The sequence below is a fragment of the Prunus avium genome, chromosome 2 (genome assembly GCF_965620075.1).
Source record: "Prunus avium chromosome 2, drPruAviu1.hap1.1, whole genome shotgun sequence".
Lineage (NCBI taxonomy): Eukaryota > Viridiplantae > Streptophyta > Magnoliopsida > Rosales > Rosaceae > Prunus > Prunus avium.
This window is the reverse complement of record NC_142285.1, coordinates 28,909,202-28,924,990: the sequence shown is the minus strand read 5'-3', so window position 1 is coordinate 28,924,990 and position 15,789 is coordinate 28,909,202. Positions and strand designations below refer to the sequence as shown.

Sequence of the window (15,789 nt, the reverse complement as noted above, 5' to 3'; positions counted from 1 at the left end):
CTCTACATTTGTGCACCTTTTTTGTGTGTGGTTGTTTTAAAATATCAGTACTTTAGAAGCACACGCAAAGTCGATTTACATCATAATAAAGAGGGTTTTGAACTTTTTATAATTTACAAAACTACCATCGATTTTCTTAAAATAAGCTCAATCTAAAAACCTCACAAAGAAAACCAAAAACACCAAAAACAAAAGGGTAAAATCGAAAATTAGTATATTAAGTAAACTCAAAAATAGGATAGCTGGTAATAGTAGATATTTTTTTGATTTTGTTTATAAAAATTAAATGTTATAGTATTTATCTGTAATACTAATGCTAAGAATGAATATATAACTAAATATCTCTAATAAGTAACCCGTACCAAAAAGCCGAGGTAAGTTTAGGAGGGTATTCATGTCCTTTTAATTAATTAACATGGCAATCTATATGTTTTTGAGACATAACTTTTTCGTGGCCTTTTACTAAAGTCCCCTGCTAGTATTACCCTTTCTGGATTGTTGGATATTTTTGGCTTATGTTTGGTACTCTTTTTCTTTCCACTTCTCCTCAACAATAAAGATTGCATGTGGGCTTTAATTAAGAACAAAAAAGAGGTTGGTATCAGTTTTAGGGATTAAAGTTGAAAATTTGATGATGACCTTGGTTTTAGCTTTTAGGGGTTTAATTTTGAATGTAAGGATTTAATTTGTAGGCGATGGGCGTAGAGAGGTGGGTGACTCTAGACTTTAGCGGGCAAGTTGACGGAAGAAAATTAATGTAGAGAGGTGTGTGAGTAATGTATGATTGAAATTTTTTTTTTATAGGTAATATTGATTTTTGGCGAATTTCTTTTTAATACAAGCGACAATCTAAACTACAAGAGGGAGGAGGAGTTTCTCACACACATAAACTACTATAAGGGTGTTATGGGGGTTTGAACATGAGACAACTAGTCTGTAAGTAAAGGTTTTTTTTTCACTAAGATATATAGATCTCGTTGGCTTTGACGATTTTTTAATTTTTTTAATTTTTATACAAGCGTTATTAAGGAAAGGGAAATTAAACTTAGGACCTTATGATATATGATATATGATATATGCTCTTAACCAATTATGATATATGATATATGATATATGCTCTTAACCACTTGCGTTGTTGTTGAGTGCAAGTTCTTCCCTTGAGTCGTTCTAAAAATGGTAAATTTATCATTACAGTTGTATAAAAAGTAGGTAGACATGGTGCGTATTGTCCCCCTGGTATTGTACAATTCATCACTTTCTTTATCAAAATTTATGACAAACAACCGGCCATCTTCCCATTAATAGAAAAAAAAGAAAAGAAAAAGGAAATGGCTTATATGGACTCCACAGTACCCACCTTGAAGTAAATATATATAGAGACACTCCTTCAAAGCTACACTACAAAGAAACAAAGAAGAAGATGGCTTCTGTCCCTGGAATTCTTACTGATTGGCCATGGACAGCTCTTGGAAGCTTCAAGGTTCTCTCTCTCTCTCTCTCTCTCTCTCTCTCTCTCTCTCTCTCTCTCTCGCGCATGCCTGTATGTAATATGACATGTCGAACTGCAACCTACGTATGCATAATGCATGCCATACCTCACCACATTCTTCCATTGTTTTCTTCATCATATATATGTGCATATTTTGGTGTTCTAACTTTTATACGGGCCTCTTGGATGTTTATGCAGTACGTGGTCTTGGCTCCATGGGTCATCCACAGCACCTGGTTGTTTGTGGCCAACGATGGAAAAGAAAGAGACATTTCATACTTCCTCATACTTGCAGTTGTGTTGTGGAGGATCCTCCACAACCAGATATGGATCTCTCTGTCTCGATACCGAACTGCCAAAGGCAATGGCCGGATCCTTGACAAGGGTCTCGAATTCGAACAGGTCGACAGAGAAAACAATTGGTCAGTACAAATTAACTAATAAATATAAACGCATGTATAATAACTTAGAAGGTGGTTAAACAATTGGTTATGAGCATTTATCCTTGCATCGAGGTGCTAGGTTCGATTCCCCCTCCCCAATATCTCGCTTGTATTAAAAAATAATAATAATGAGGTGGCTAAACAAATATTTATTTATTTAATTTGTTTGGCTTTGGACTGCAGGGATGACCAAATATTGTTCAATGCACTCCTATTCTACACAGGGAGCAGGTACCTGCCTGGTGGTCAACACGTACCGTATTGGAGGGCAGAGGGACTTCTTTTGACCATTGTGCTTCATTCTGGTCCTGTGGAGTTCCTGTATTATTGGTTTCACAGAGCACTTCACCATCATTACCTTTACTCTCGCTACCATTCTCATCACCATTCCTCAATCGTTACTCAGCCAATTACTTGTAAGAACAAAAAAACTATTTAAATGTTTAATTACATTGATTTATTTGTATTAAATATTACTTAATATTTAATATATGTTTAATTTGTTGCAGCTGTGATTCATCCATTTGCGGAGCATATAGTATATTCTGCGCTCTTCTTTATACCAATTTTGGGAACTATGTTGACGAGAACTATGTCTGTGGTATCTTTTACTGCGTATATTACTTACATTGACTTCATGAACAACATGGGGCACTGCAATTTCGAGCTCATTCCAAACTGGCTCTTTTCTCTATTTCCTCCTCTCAAGTATCTTATGTATACACCCTCGTAAGTCTCTCCCTCAAAATTATTGTGTAATTACTTGATACAAATGGTTTTATTTTTTTTAATTTTTTTTTATGACATTAATTTAACAAAATTATTTTTGAATTTGTTTATAATTGATGTAGCAACTTAATTCTGTGCAGGTACCACTCCTTGCATCACACACAATTCCGAACCAATTACTCACTTTTTATGCCAATCTACGACTACATATATAGAACCATGGACAAATCTTCGGATGCTCTCTACGAAACTTCACTCAAGAGAGAGGAAGAAACACCAGATGTCCTTCATCTAACCCATCTAACAACACCTGAGTCCATCTATCATCTACCGCTAGGATTTGCTTCCCTGGCCTCTAGGCCCTACACATCAAACTGGTACCTGTGGCTGATGTGGCCTATGACATTGTGGTCTATGATTTTAACTTGGATCTATGGCCGTACATTCGTGGTTGACAGGCACCGTTTTGATAATCTAAAATTACAAACTTGGGCTATACCAAAGTACAGTTTGCAAGTGAGACCAATTTTTTCTTTAGACTATCGCTTATATTTAAAAAAAAATACAGAGATTTCAAACTTGCACTTTAATAAACCATATTCGGTAACGAAATTATTACTGATATTGGTTGCACTTTTATTTAATTTATACCTTAATGCAGTACTACTTGCAATGGCAAAATGAAGCTATCAACAGTCTGATTGAGGAAGCCATAATTCAAGCAGAGGAAAAAGGTGTCAAAGTCTTATGTCTGGGTCTCTTAAATCAGGCAAGTCTGTTGTTTTTCTTTCCTTTAACTTTCAAGGTAAATTATTTGAGCTCAAATTCACTTCTAAGTTAACCAAGTTATTAATGGTCCATGGTATATGTATGTATCTATGTGTGTATGTATGTATGCATGCATGCATGGGTACAGTGGCGGTTCTACAGCCAGGGCAGGGTAGGCAGCTGCCTACCCCAATTTTTTTCACTTAAAAAAAAACCTATATATAAACAAAGTTATTTCTAGCCATCACATGTGATAGTGTAAACCTTTGCCTACCCAGCCCATGTAAAACTACCCACATGTGTTATAGCCCACTCAAACTTTGAAAAAAAAAAAAGGGAAACAATTTTTACCAGCCCACACTCTTGTGTTATGGGATGGCCCAGTCAAACTTTAAAAAAAGAGGGAACACAACTTATAGGCAGCCAAATAGCTTTTGACTGTGCAATTCCAGACAGTTTCGTTGAAATTTTTGATAATTTCCTCTAAAAAGCAATTCACTCGTACCGTCGAGTTTTTAAGGTAAATTTTGCCTACCTGACTTTTGAATCCTGGATCCGCCACTGCATGGGTACAGTAAATTTATTTGTGGTTTACCCTACAAGGGACTCCAGCCAACTACCTCTACTGCTCTAGACGATCTTGGTTTCTCTCACCCATAAATGCCAGTCGGTAGTTGGTAACGAAGTAAACTGCCTGAACAGATTGACCAGAAAAAAACCTGCAACATTTTTAATTATGATGATTAAAATTAAAGATATAATATGAATATTATTATATTATTACAATCCATCGATTTTGAATACATGCTAAAGAACATCTGTTCTGCAGGGTGAGGAGCTGAATAGATATGGTGGTCTATATGTTCACAAGCATCCTCATCTCAAACTCAGGGTTGTGGATGGAAGTAGCTTTGCTGTGGCCATAACCCTAAACGCCATTCCAAAAGGGACCACCCAAGTTCTTCTTAGAGGCAACCTCACAAAGGTTGCTTATGCCATTGCTTTTGCTTTGTGCCAGAAGGGTATCCAGGTAAATATATGTGTATCGAATTTTACGTTTTTTTATGACTCTAGCTCGCCTGTAAGAGTGAGAAATTTTATGTAGGATTGTCGTACCATGTCATCATCATGCGGACCGGTGTTGTGTCTAATCATTTGTCTTTGAATTGCGTTTATTTTAGGTAGCTACATTACACAAGGATGAGTATTTGAAGCTCACCAAATCATTCAGTGGCACTGAAAGTAGCTTGGTTGTTGCAAAAAGCTATGCACATAAGGTATCAATTACCTGCTACAAATTTTATTGTTTCAATACCATTTATCATCTATAAGTTCTGTTCTGATTTTGGATACTTGATTATGATATTGAAATTGTTTATGTAATGTGCAGATTTGGTTAGTGGGTGATGGGTTGAGTGAAGAAGAACAACTGAGAGCACCAAAAGGAACATTATTTGTTCCCTTCTCCCACTTTCCACCCAAAAAACTGCGCAAAGATTGCTTCTACCACTACCCACCAGCAATGAAGACTCCCACATCTCTTGAGAATATTCATGCTTGTGAGGTAATTAAGCAATTTTTTTTATTGTTCTTGTTATTAATTAGTAAATTAGGACTGATATATATATAGTCCCCTTTTATTGAGGGGCACCCTTTAGGGCACCCTATGATTTTTCTTTTCAACAATCCAAATCATCTATTTTGTACGTCTTCATTCATAAATCATCCTTGAAAAAATATTAGAAAATTGGAAACCGTTTAGACATCTAATTGTATCCTACAAAATTATTGAACATGATGCTGCAATAAAGTACTAAAATTTCAATAATTTAATTGAGTTGTCAAAGGATATCGGATTCAAGTGATTTTTTGTAGAGATGATCTTTGAATGAATATCTATAAAATAGATGGGTTGGATTAGTGAAATATAATGCAGAGTAGGCCCTACAAGGATGTCCCTTAAATAAGCTTATTTGAATAATCCCTCTTTCTATATATAATATTTATGTTATTAATTTGCATTGTTCATTATGTTATGAACAGAATTGGTTGCCAAGAAGGGTGATGAGTGCGTGGCGCATAGCAGGCATAGTGCATGCCTTGGAAGGTTGGAAGGAGCATGAGTGTGGCTACACAATGTCCAATATTGACAAAGTTTGGCAAGCAACTCTTCAACATGGCTTTCAGCCTCTCATCATTTCTACAACTAATCACACCAAAAATTAGTCGATCGCCTTCATAAAAACATTAAGTAATTACATGCACCTTCTTCTTTACTATATGCAATCCATCAGGGGTGGAGCCACATTGGGACCAATGTGGTCCCAGGTCCCCACTCAAGTGTTTTTATATTTGAAAAGTAATATACTGTTATGTATTTTTATATGTATATTATTTCAAATACTTTACGTTTTGATATGTACCTACATGTGTTGTGGCGAACCTATTAAGGCACAAGGAGGTGCTTCCAATTGCCCCTTTGCTAAGCTGGTTTCATTTATTTTTATATTACTCTATTTACTTAAGTTTACAATATAAACTTATGATGGTTTTTTTTTGTTTTTTTGTCAAAAGTAATTCATTGTTTCAGTTGGGTTTTTAATTATGTGATTCTATTATGATGGCTTTTATTAGTTGTTTATCAGTTACTCAATTATGGGATATCACTCTTCATTGAAGTACCATTCATCCCAAAAATATGGTTTTGTAGGAGGATATAGTTTCGCTTTGGATGACTTCCATTGTTCAATGAGGATTTGCAGAATGGATTCGAATTCTTTGTTCGGATTTTCTCTGTCATGATTTGCTTGATTTTTGTCCTCCACATGCCACCTCATTAAGAATCTAAGGGATATAAACTCGACACATCATCTTTAAAATAAAAATCCAATTTACTCCTAATTAAAAAGAAAAAGAAAAAAGCCCTAACTTGACTAACTCCAACTTAGAATCTGGATTCCTCTATTTTCTTGACCGAATTTTTCTTGATTGGAGATTTTCAAGGCAAAGTTTTAATGAAGGCCCTAGGTTGCATCCAAGTTTCAATTCAATAAGTAAACACTTTTTTTCATTGAATGAAACTTCTTTTCCAATAAAAAAGAAAAGTAACATTCATCCCCCAAAAAAAATAAATAAATAAAAATTGAAGTTGTTAGGTGGAGAGATAGGAACCTGTTTCAAAATTAAGTTTAAGCCGACATATCTTGTCACCAATTTATAAGAGTTTTGTATGTTGAAAGAACTTTAGTCAGCAAGGGAGCGGCACATCCGTGTCAAACAATACTAACAAGACCCAAAGTACGATATTCAAGTCTTGTTTTGAAAACATAGTATGTGAAAAGGACGAGGCACATTTAATTTATGTCATGCATCCATGTGACTTAATTTCATCATGAAAGGACGATACATTAGTTAATATCAAACTTCACTTGTTTGGCGAGATTGCGGTTCAAGTATTTCTTAAGAGTTAGTTGGGGGTTCAGAACCCCTCAATGGCATCACTTTAATGCATGTATTGATGCAAATTTACTTTCTTGGGGGCATATGTGACATATATTCATATATTATACATATATTACATATATTATATACATCTATATATGTATATTATAGTATATATGTATATACTATATGGGGCTAAATTTAGTCCAAGCCAATCTTGTGTAATAAACGACCCCTTAATTTTTACCTTTGTTTTGTTGTAAATGCATGAGTTGGTGGATGACCACCATACCTCTTAGCATTTACCATTTCTAATTCTATGTAACCTATATACTAAATACCATAATTATGGGCTTGTAACTTATGAGTTGTTAATGTCTTCTTACCATTGTAAGCCTATAAATAAGAGGTCTTATCAAGATGAGAAATACAAGTTGATTGAACAATTTCTATTGTCTTCCTCTACTTTCCAATTCTCTCTACAATTTCCCCTTAGTTATATAACACGTTATCAGCACGACATTGCTCTTGGTATGTTCTCTTTCTCTGAATTTTCTTTCTTCTTATATGAGCTAGAGTCATCATATGGTATAGATTTTCTTTGTACTCACCATTAGATTTCATCATGCTCATTTAAGGAAAAAAAATTCCTTATTCTTATTACACATGAATATAATGCCATGTTTTTTTTATTTGTTTGTTTATTTAATCTTAAGTATGATCTTAATTATTATAATGAGTTTGTATTATACAAAAGATCAGGGCCCGAAGTTCCTCGATCCTCATCATATAACTTGATTAGGACCTAGAGTCCTTTTGATTGAATCAAAACCTGAAGTTCTTTGATTCCAAATAATTGAGGTTGTGAAGTTCCGTGAATTTAAAGAACACATAAGGACATGAAACTCCTTGATTTTGTATTAATCAAAATCAGAATCCCATGAGGTCTACATATGTCAAGAACCGGAACAAGAAGTTTCGAATGCATATACATCGATTTGAGTATGAAGTTCAAAGCACAACTATTAATTCAATTTATTTAGATCTACGTATTCGAACCTGAAGTTTCGAATATATGTTGATATGAACCTGAAGTTCATAGTTTTTCATGGATCTTAATACTATATATGAACCTGAAGTTCATTACTTATTTGTGCCTATATGAACCTGAATTGGTTGGAAATCCAATTCTTAAACTTGTAGTTTTATCTACATATTGAATCCACATTAATATTAGATTATCTTGGAATTTCATAATCTTTAATTTATTTAATTTATTCCTTGTTTATACCACTTTACTCACTTTATTTTATTTATGTTGGGTTATTAGTTAATTTCGTTTTACAATAGTAATATAATATTGATACTTACGGTCTTGTATTATATATATATATATATATATATATATATATATATATATATAACTGAAATCATGATTGCCAGAAGCAATCAATGCCCATTTATTATAAATGGTTCACATTTATACGAAACGAAAAGATAATATAGGTTACACTCTATGTGTATTATGATGGAGCTGGAAAAAAAAGAGGGGTAATTAAGACCCGAAGATCTTGATCCTCAATATATTTAATGAAGGACTTACAGATCCTAAATTCTATACATGTGAAGGAATGAGCGAGAAGCTACAATTTCTATACATCTAAAAGGGCCAAAAAATCCTTTTATATATGTGTATGTGCATATATAATTATGGTTCACAAAGTGAAAATGCGATTAAATGTTAACGTGAACCACGTTGATCAATACCAAATATTAGTTGGTTCTCTCACTGCTATGGTTTATAAATTTGAAGACACTCATAAGCTGTGTAGTCTCGTTTGAGCTGTAAATCCCACTATACAGTAATGCGTTCAATTTATTGTGAACAACTTTAGCACCATGTACCTGAATGAAAAGGGGATTTTGTTAATTCAGATATTGGAACCTGAAGTCCATATCATAATAATTTAAACCTAAAGTTTAAATATTGAACAAATGTGATAATTATAAAACCAAAAGTTCTAAGTGATATGAGGAAATTATTGGTGCATACTATATTATATTTACAGTCAATTAAGGTTTACATATTCCTAAATTCATTTTCAATTAATTGGGAAAGAAGATCTCCCATATCAATACTTGTAAAATAACTATTTGTGGACTTGAAGTTCCTCATTTTTCTCAAAAGGCATAAAAGACCAGAAGTTCTTCAATCACTTTTATTGAAACCAGAAGTTTCAACTATTTATTTTACGGCAATGTAAGGACCAGTTCTTAAAAGACAATCCTTATAATATAAATATTTGTGGACTTGAAGTTCCCCAATTCTTAAAAGACAAATGAAGACCTGAAGCTCTTTGATTCATTTTTTATTGGAACCAGAAGTTTCAACAATTTATTTTATTATAATATTTTATTTTTCTTTTATTTTTGTTGTCTTTTACTTTTACTTGGTTTCATTTTTATTTTATGCAAGGACCTGAAGTCCCTAAATTATTCTTATATAATTAAATAAAGACCCGAAGTCTCTTAGTTCTCAATCTATATAATATCTATACAAGGAATTGGAGTTCTGCAATTCTTAGAAACCAAATCAAGACTTGCAGTTCTTTGATTTTCGTTAATTGGAACCAGAAGTTCCGATAGTTTATTTTATTACAGTATCTTTATTATTATTTTATTGTTATATTCAGTTCTTTGTTTTCATTCCAATAATTTATAATTAAGGACCTAAAGTTCTTAATCTGACCCGAAGTTCAATGTCAAATCCAAACTATAAGTTTCGGCCGCATGTGCATTAAATTAAAAAAGGGAAATTCTAGAACTTGAAGTTCTAATTGTGTCAACCTTCAAATTGATTTTTCAACACGTGCATATGTATTATGATTTTGGGTTGAAAATGTTAAGAACTTGAAGTTTCGACATTGTTTGGAAATCATATTTTCTATTTTTTAAATATTATTCTCGTTTTAGGTTAGCAGGGAAAGCAGCCTTGTTGATTAAAGTAAAGGACCAGGGGTCTTTTATTACCTTGAAAAATATCATATTAATACAAATTTGGACCTGAAGTTCAAAACCAAATATCCTTTTTAAATTTGATATATGTATTCAAACTTGAAGTTCTAGATATATGTAAATATATATCCAAAGTTCATCATTTTCATTGAGATTAATATTAATATGAACCTGAAGTTCATACCTTGTCAAGAACATGTAGTTCTGGCATGACATATATGATATTTTAATTGAACCTGAAGTTCATAATCAATTTTTTTTTTAAATTATATATTTATCATGTTTTCCACAATGGAATCAAAATATTGTAACCAAATTCTAATTGGAATTTTCAAGTTCCTTGGTTCTTAATTTTAATTATTTTTATATTTAATTTGAACTTGTAGTTCAAAGCACAAAATGAGAAGACAAGACCATTCCGGAAGAATGGCATGCAAGAAATCGTTCCATAAGAACGACATGTTTTATGTACAAAAGAGTGTTCCAGAAGAACGACTGGCATTATGTACAAAATATCATTCTAGAAGAATGACTTGGATTATATACAAAAGACCATTCTAGAGGAAAGGCTTGAATCATCTTGATATTTATCCCAGAAGGACAACCCATTAACATGTTAATATTAATATTATGCACGCCGAATGCAAGGTTCTTGAAGGACAATACTTATGACATTCTTGGTATTATTTTTTATGAGACCAAAATTCCCGTCGTTAGGGGGAGATTTGGTTGTTCCTGAAAGAATAAAGAACGACGTGAATGATTATGAAATATATTTATTATTGTCTCATCAAACAAATTGGTATGGAAGATAAATGCCAGAAGCATATTAAAAAAAGGATTGTAAGTCAAATGACCAGAAGCATATACAGACACAAAGTAAGTGACTACTAATAACCAATTTGTTGCATACTTGAAGAAGCATGACAGATTTATAAATTGCAAAAACTAAACTCCCCATAAAAGCTGTTGGATGCTTAAAGCATGACAGATCTATAGGTTCAAAAGACTTAACTCCTCAGAAGAGGAGATTAATTGCAAAGTTTAAGCCCTATTCAAAATAACGCTCTAGAAGAGGTTATGATCAACATTCTATAAATTATACATCTTAGAAGAGATATTTGTCCATGAAGTGACAATGAAAGCCTTTGAAGTGGCACTGGTACCAGAAAATAATGAAAGCAATGAGATGCTTATAAATTATGCATGCGCATGCACATTAGAATCGTGGGATCATGAATTGATGACATATTGGTTTATAGTACGTACTAAAGTTATCAAGGGCTATACATGATGATATTGCACCACTTATTATAATTGTCGACAAATGTAAATAAAGATTGGCCAACTGGAATAGGCAGCCCAGTAAAGTTGAATATTTCCGGAAAAAGTGCAATGATTGAACCTATAGTTAAAACACCAAAAGGATATAAAAATGTATATGTTACAAATTGGTGTTTGAGATGAAGTGAAATAAATCACTTGATGATATGGCACAACGTTTTCCAGTAAAGATATGGGATTATGATGGTAAACATATGCAGCTATGTTATGCATATTTATGGAAAATTCATGTGTATAAAAATTCCTGAAGGATTCAGAATGCCTGAAGCAAATGATTTAAAATATGACGGCTTGTAATGATCATTGTGTGGAGTATTGTGGAAGAATATGGTATAATCGTCTCAATGAATATCTATTACAAAAAGGATATATAAATAATTTGGAAATGAGTTTACCATCATTGCAGTATATATATGAAGAATTTTGTTAGAACTCTTGAAGAGTTTACAAAGGCTTCTCCTGATTTGATAAAGGAATTTGAGATGAAAAATCTGAAAAGATTATGAAGTTAAGCATATCGCCAGAAGCGATCTTTTGAAGAATACATAGGAATAAATTCTGAGATATGAAAAATGTCATACATTATATAAATTATTGAAAGAAAATCTCTAAGAAGTTAAGGAGCCTGAAGCTCAATGTCTATACTCAATTTTCATGAAATGAAAGTGATCTAATTGCCTCAGTGAGTACTTTGATTGAATTATGAGTTCAAGATCAAGTTCAAGATCGTTGCAACGTATTCAGATTTTTAAAGAAGTTATCAGAATATTTAGGTCTCTTGAAGAGCCTATGACATGCTAGCATAGTATACAAAAATTTATTTGAATAGCTTATTACATCATGCAATTTTATACTCTTGTCCTCGTAACAGTAACGTATGAGTTTGCTTATATTATTATGATATTATTGAATATGATGTTATTTTAAGAATCGTTAATGTGAAAGGATTTGTGAAAATAGTCTAGATATTTTTGGTATTATTCTAACCTCAACAAGGATTCAAAGGAATGACACCTACATCCTCCAGTGATGATATTGAAGAAGTTTTTATACAAAGCATTACCAAAGCTTGCTTTGTCAGAGGAAAATGAGATATCAATATCATTTGTGTTGTATCTTCAAATAATTCAAGTTTGTCCTCATCAGGGGGAGTAATTCATCAAGGGGAGGATTCAACAATTTTCTACATATAGGACATATGTGCGCTGTACTCTTTTCTCTTGGACTAGGTTTTTGTCCCACTGGGTTTTTCCTATCAAGGTTTTAACGAGGCAGCATAAGCACGTCCAACACCATATCAATGATCCAGAAGAATGTTGCACTCTTTTTCCCTTTGCTTAGGTTTTGTCCCACCGGGTTTTCCTAGCAAGGTTTTTAATGAGGCAACTATGTCAATTGTATGGTGGACATCCAAGGGGGAGTGTTGTAAATGCATGAGTTGGTGGATGACCACCATACCACTTAGCATTCACCCTTTCTAATTCTATGTAACCTATATACTAAATATCATAATTATGGGCTTGTAACTTATGCGTTGTTAATGTCTTCTTACCATTGTAAGCCTATAAATAAGAGGTCTTATCAAGATGAGAAATACAAGTTGATTGAACAATTTCTATTGTCTTCCTCTACTTTCCAATTCTCTCTACAATTTCCCCTTAGTTATATAACATGTTTTTCTTTTTTTTTCGGTTTATTGTAACAACAACAGCAGCAACAGTAAAAGATTAAAATAAAGGTAAAACACATGTATATCAATAGTTTTATTTTGACCTTTACTTTGTAATTTTTGTTTTTTGGTAACAACACAACAACAGCAAGAGAAAATGGAAGCATGTGTGTATCAATAGTTTTATTTTGACCTAGTAGCAGTATACGCCTTCTCTCACTCTAAATTTCAATCTATAACTTGTTTCATGGTGCTGATTGATTACATAATATATATTTGATAGTTTATATATATATCCGAGGGTGATGATTGATTCATATACTTCATATATATATATATATATATATATATATATATATATATTTATACTATACACAAGTCTTCATATAGTTAACGAACACTGAAAGAAAAACAGTCTTTATGCCGAACATAATGGTATTTAAGTTCCGACAAAAAAAAAAAAGGTATTTAAGTTTCTCAAATTAATGTCAAAATTTGTATTGATTTATGATTTGCATGCTACTTGATGATGATTTTTTTACTTTGAAAAATATTGTTGTATATCATGGTGTAAGTTTGTGTTAGATTATGTGAGGATCTTAGTTTAAGTTTCGCACAGGGCCCTCAAAATCTTAGAACCGGCCCTAAATATGCACTAGAAACAAGCTCCACCAAATACACTTTTGTTTCACTGTGCTACATGCTGGAGTATATATACAATTTTTATAATATTAATATATATAATATAAAGTTAAAAAAATTCGGGGGCCTCAAATGTCGGTGGCCCTGCACTATGCTAGGGCTGCCCCTGAATTTATGATCATCGCAATGGAAGTCTCAGAGTTGAGAGGATACCTTTTCCCTAGAAAAAATTCCAAAAATGAAAGACGACAAAAGATGGTGCTTATGAACAAAAGAGACCTGATTAGTTCTGCATAAGAGCAAGGCAGCTAAGGCTGGACTCGGGTTGGGGGGGTTAGGGCCAAAAAATGGATTCCAGCAGCTAAGGCTGGCCCGAGCAAGAGGTGGGGACCACGAAGACTGGCTGGCCCAAGGGTAGGTCAGCCATGACCTCAGCATGCGGAGTTCAATTTTTTTTACCCTTTGCCATGGCAACTGCTGGAAACCAACATTGCTTTTTGCAAGGGCAGCCACTATTCATGTGAATAGTAGCTGCCCTATCCCCTCCTTGCCATGGCAAGGGGCTAGTTGCTGGAAGTGCTCTAAAGGGCAGGTAGAATTTGACTGGAACCATGTATCAATGCAATGAACATGGAAGCAATGGTTGCATATGGGCCGCTTTCGGCACCTTTGGCCCTCCATCACTTCTTGTAGGCACACCACACAGTATGGACAAAAGCAACATTGGACATGTCCTTGTTGCAATGATTTGGATGGTAAATATTGAGCATTGCGGTGACAATGGAATTTTTCCAGATTCCTGTTGTGGTGTTTATGGAGCTTGCTATTTTGCCCATCAACCCCATTAATTTCTGCCACCTACGGTTTTTACTTCACCAAACTTGAATGAACAGATCTCCTCTCTTTTTCTTGCTTTGTTCCAATGGAGGGGAGTGGTTTTTGGTTGATCTTCATATAAAATATTTAAGGGTGCAAGCAATTGAGTTTAGATCTACACATTGTTAGATATATCTCCATCAACCATTAAAAAATATATAAAAAAGACTTCGTTCTTTGATTGAAGCAATAGGAACATATATACCAACTTCTATCGCATTAAAAAATAAATAAATAATTTTTTAAAAAAACCCAACTTCTACTATAGCACTAGCTTCATCATTTGATGAAGGAAATTGTTGCTTGCTTTATGTAAATTCTACTCAGACATGTTCATAGATTTTTGTGGGAAAATAAATTTATACGGGCAATGTTGGATTTACCAACATTAGAAAGACAATTTTTACGATCAAATCATAAAATTTCAAAAGCTCATAAGGGTGTGATTAAAACTATACAGAGTGCGGGTATAAGAACTTCAAATACATACTGATCAGTATTTAGCAGAAATAGTAGGTGGATCTTAAAATGTTGGATTTACCAAGACATATTGCTACAATTGTGTGAGTAAGGAAAAACAAATCTACTTGGAGCATGGGACGCTCAAAGCTTGATCAATCTTTTCAAGCACAAGCAAGTTGAAGATCCAATGTTCTTTTACACAGTGCAAGTAGATCAAGAAAATCAAGTGACAAACTTTTTTTTTGAGGGATGGAAGGTCCAAATTATGAGTGCTTTGGGGACATGATGGTATTTGATACTACATATCGAACCAACGGGTACAACATGATTTGCATTCCTTTTGTAGGGGTTAAATATCATTGGCATAATGTGTTGCTTGGTTGTGCTTTTTTGTTGGATGAAAAAATTCTTACATTTCGGTGGTTGTTTGAGACATTCTTAGATAACACATGGCTTAAGACCCTATATCAGCTTCATGAAAAGTGGTGTCCAGTGTTTAGCCTATATACTTTCCCTGTCAGGATCAAAGTTTCCCAAAGAAATAAGAGTATGAATAATGTTTTTCATCATATGTGTGCTAAAACAATGTGGCAACCTGAATTTGTGTATCATTATGATAAACGAGCAAATGGTATGCGATCACTAGACTTGAAAGAAACTTTTCAATGTAATAAGGGATTACCTTCCAAAGATGCCAAAAAAAGTGAACTTCTACATGCTGCTAATGCCTACACGAGAAAAAATTTTAAATTATTTGAGACTAAGGTTATTGATAGTTTAGCGGTAAGAATGCGTCAAACTAGAAGTGATGGAACACTCCAAACCTTTGAGCTTAATGAGGAGGGTCGCAAAAGAGTGCATGTTGTCCAATTCAACTCTTTAAATTTCAATGTCTTATGTAGTTTCAAGAT

General features: G+C 33.5%; 1 protein-coding gene across 1 annotated transcript; it reads left to right on the top strand.

The window, feature by feature from the left end:
* Positions 1-1,371: 1,371 nt before the first annotated feature.
* LOC110771793 (very-long-chain aldehyde decarbonylase CER1-like) lies at positions 1,372-5,986 on the top strand. Its single transcript, XM_021976144.2, has 10 exons — positions 1,372-1,480; positions 1,688-1,911; positions 2,116-2,348; positions 2,442-2,661; positions 2,802-3,177; positions 3,323-3,430; positions 4,259-4,459; positions 4,611-4,706; positions 4,820-4,993; positions 5,473-5,986. Exons 1-10 carry the CDS (start codon positions 1,421-1,423, stop codon positions 5,653-5,655), a joined length of 1,875 nt encoding a protein of 624 aa, XP_021831836.2. The 5' UTR covers positions 1,372-1,420; the 3' UTR covers positions 5,656-5,986.
* The last annotated feature ends 9,803 nt before the right edge of the window (positions 5,987-15,789 follow it).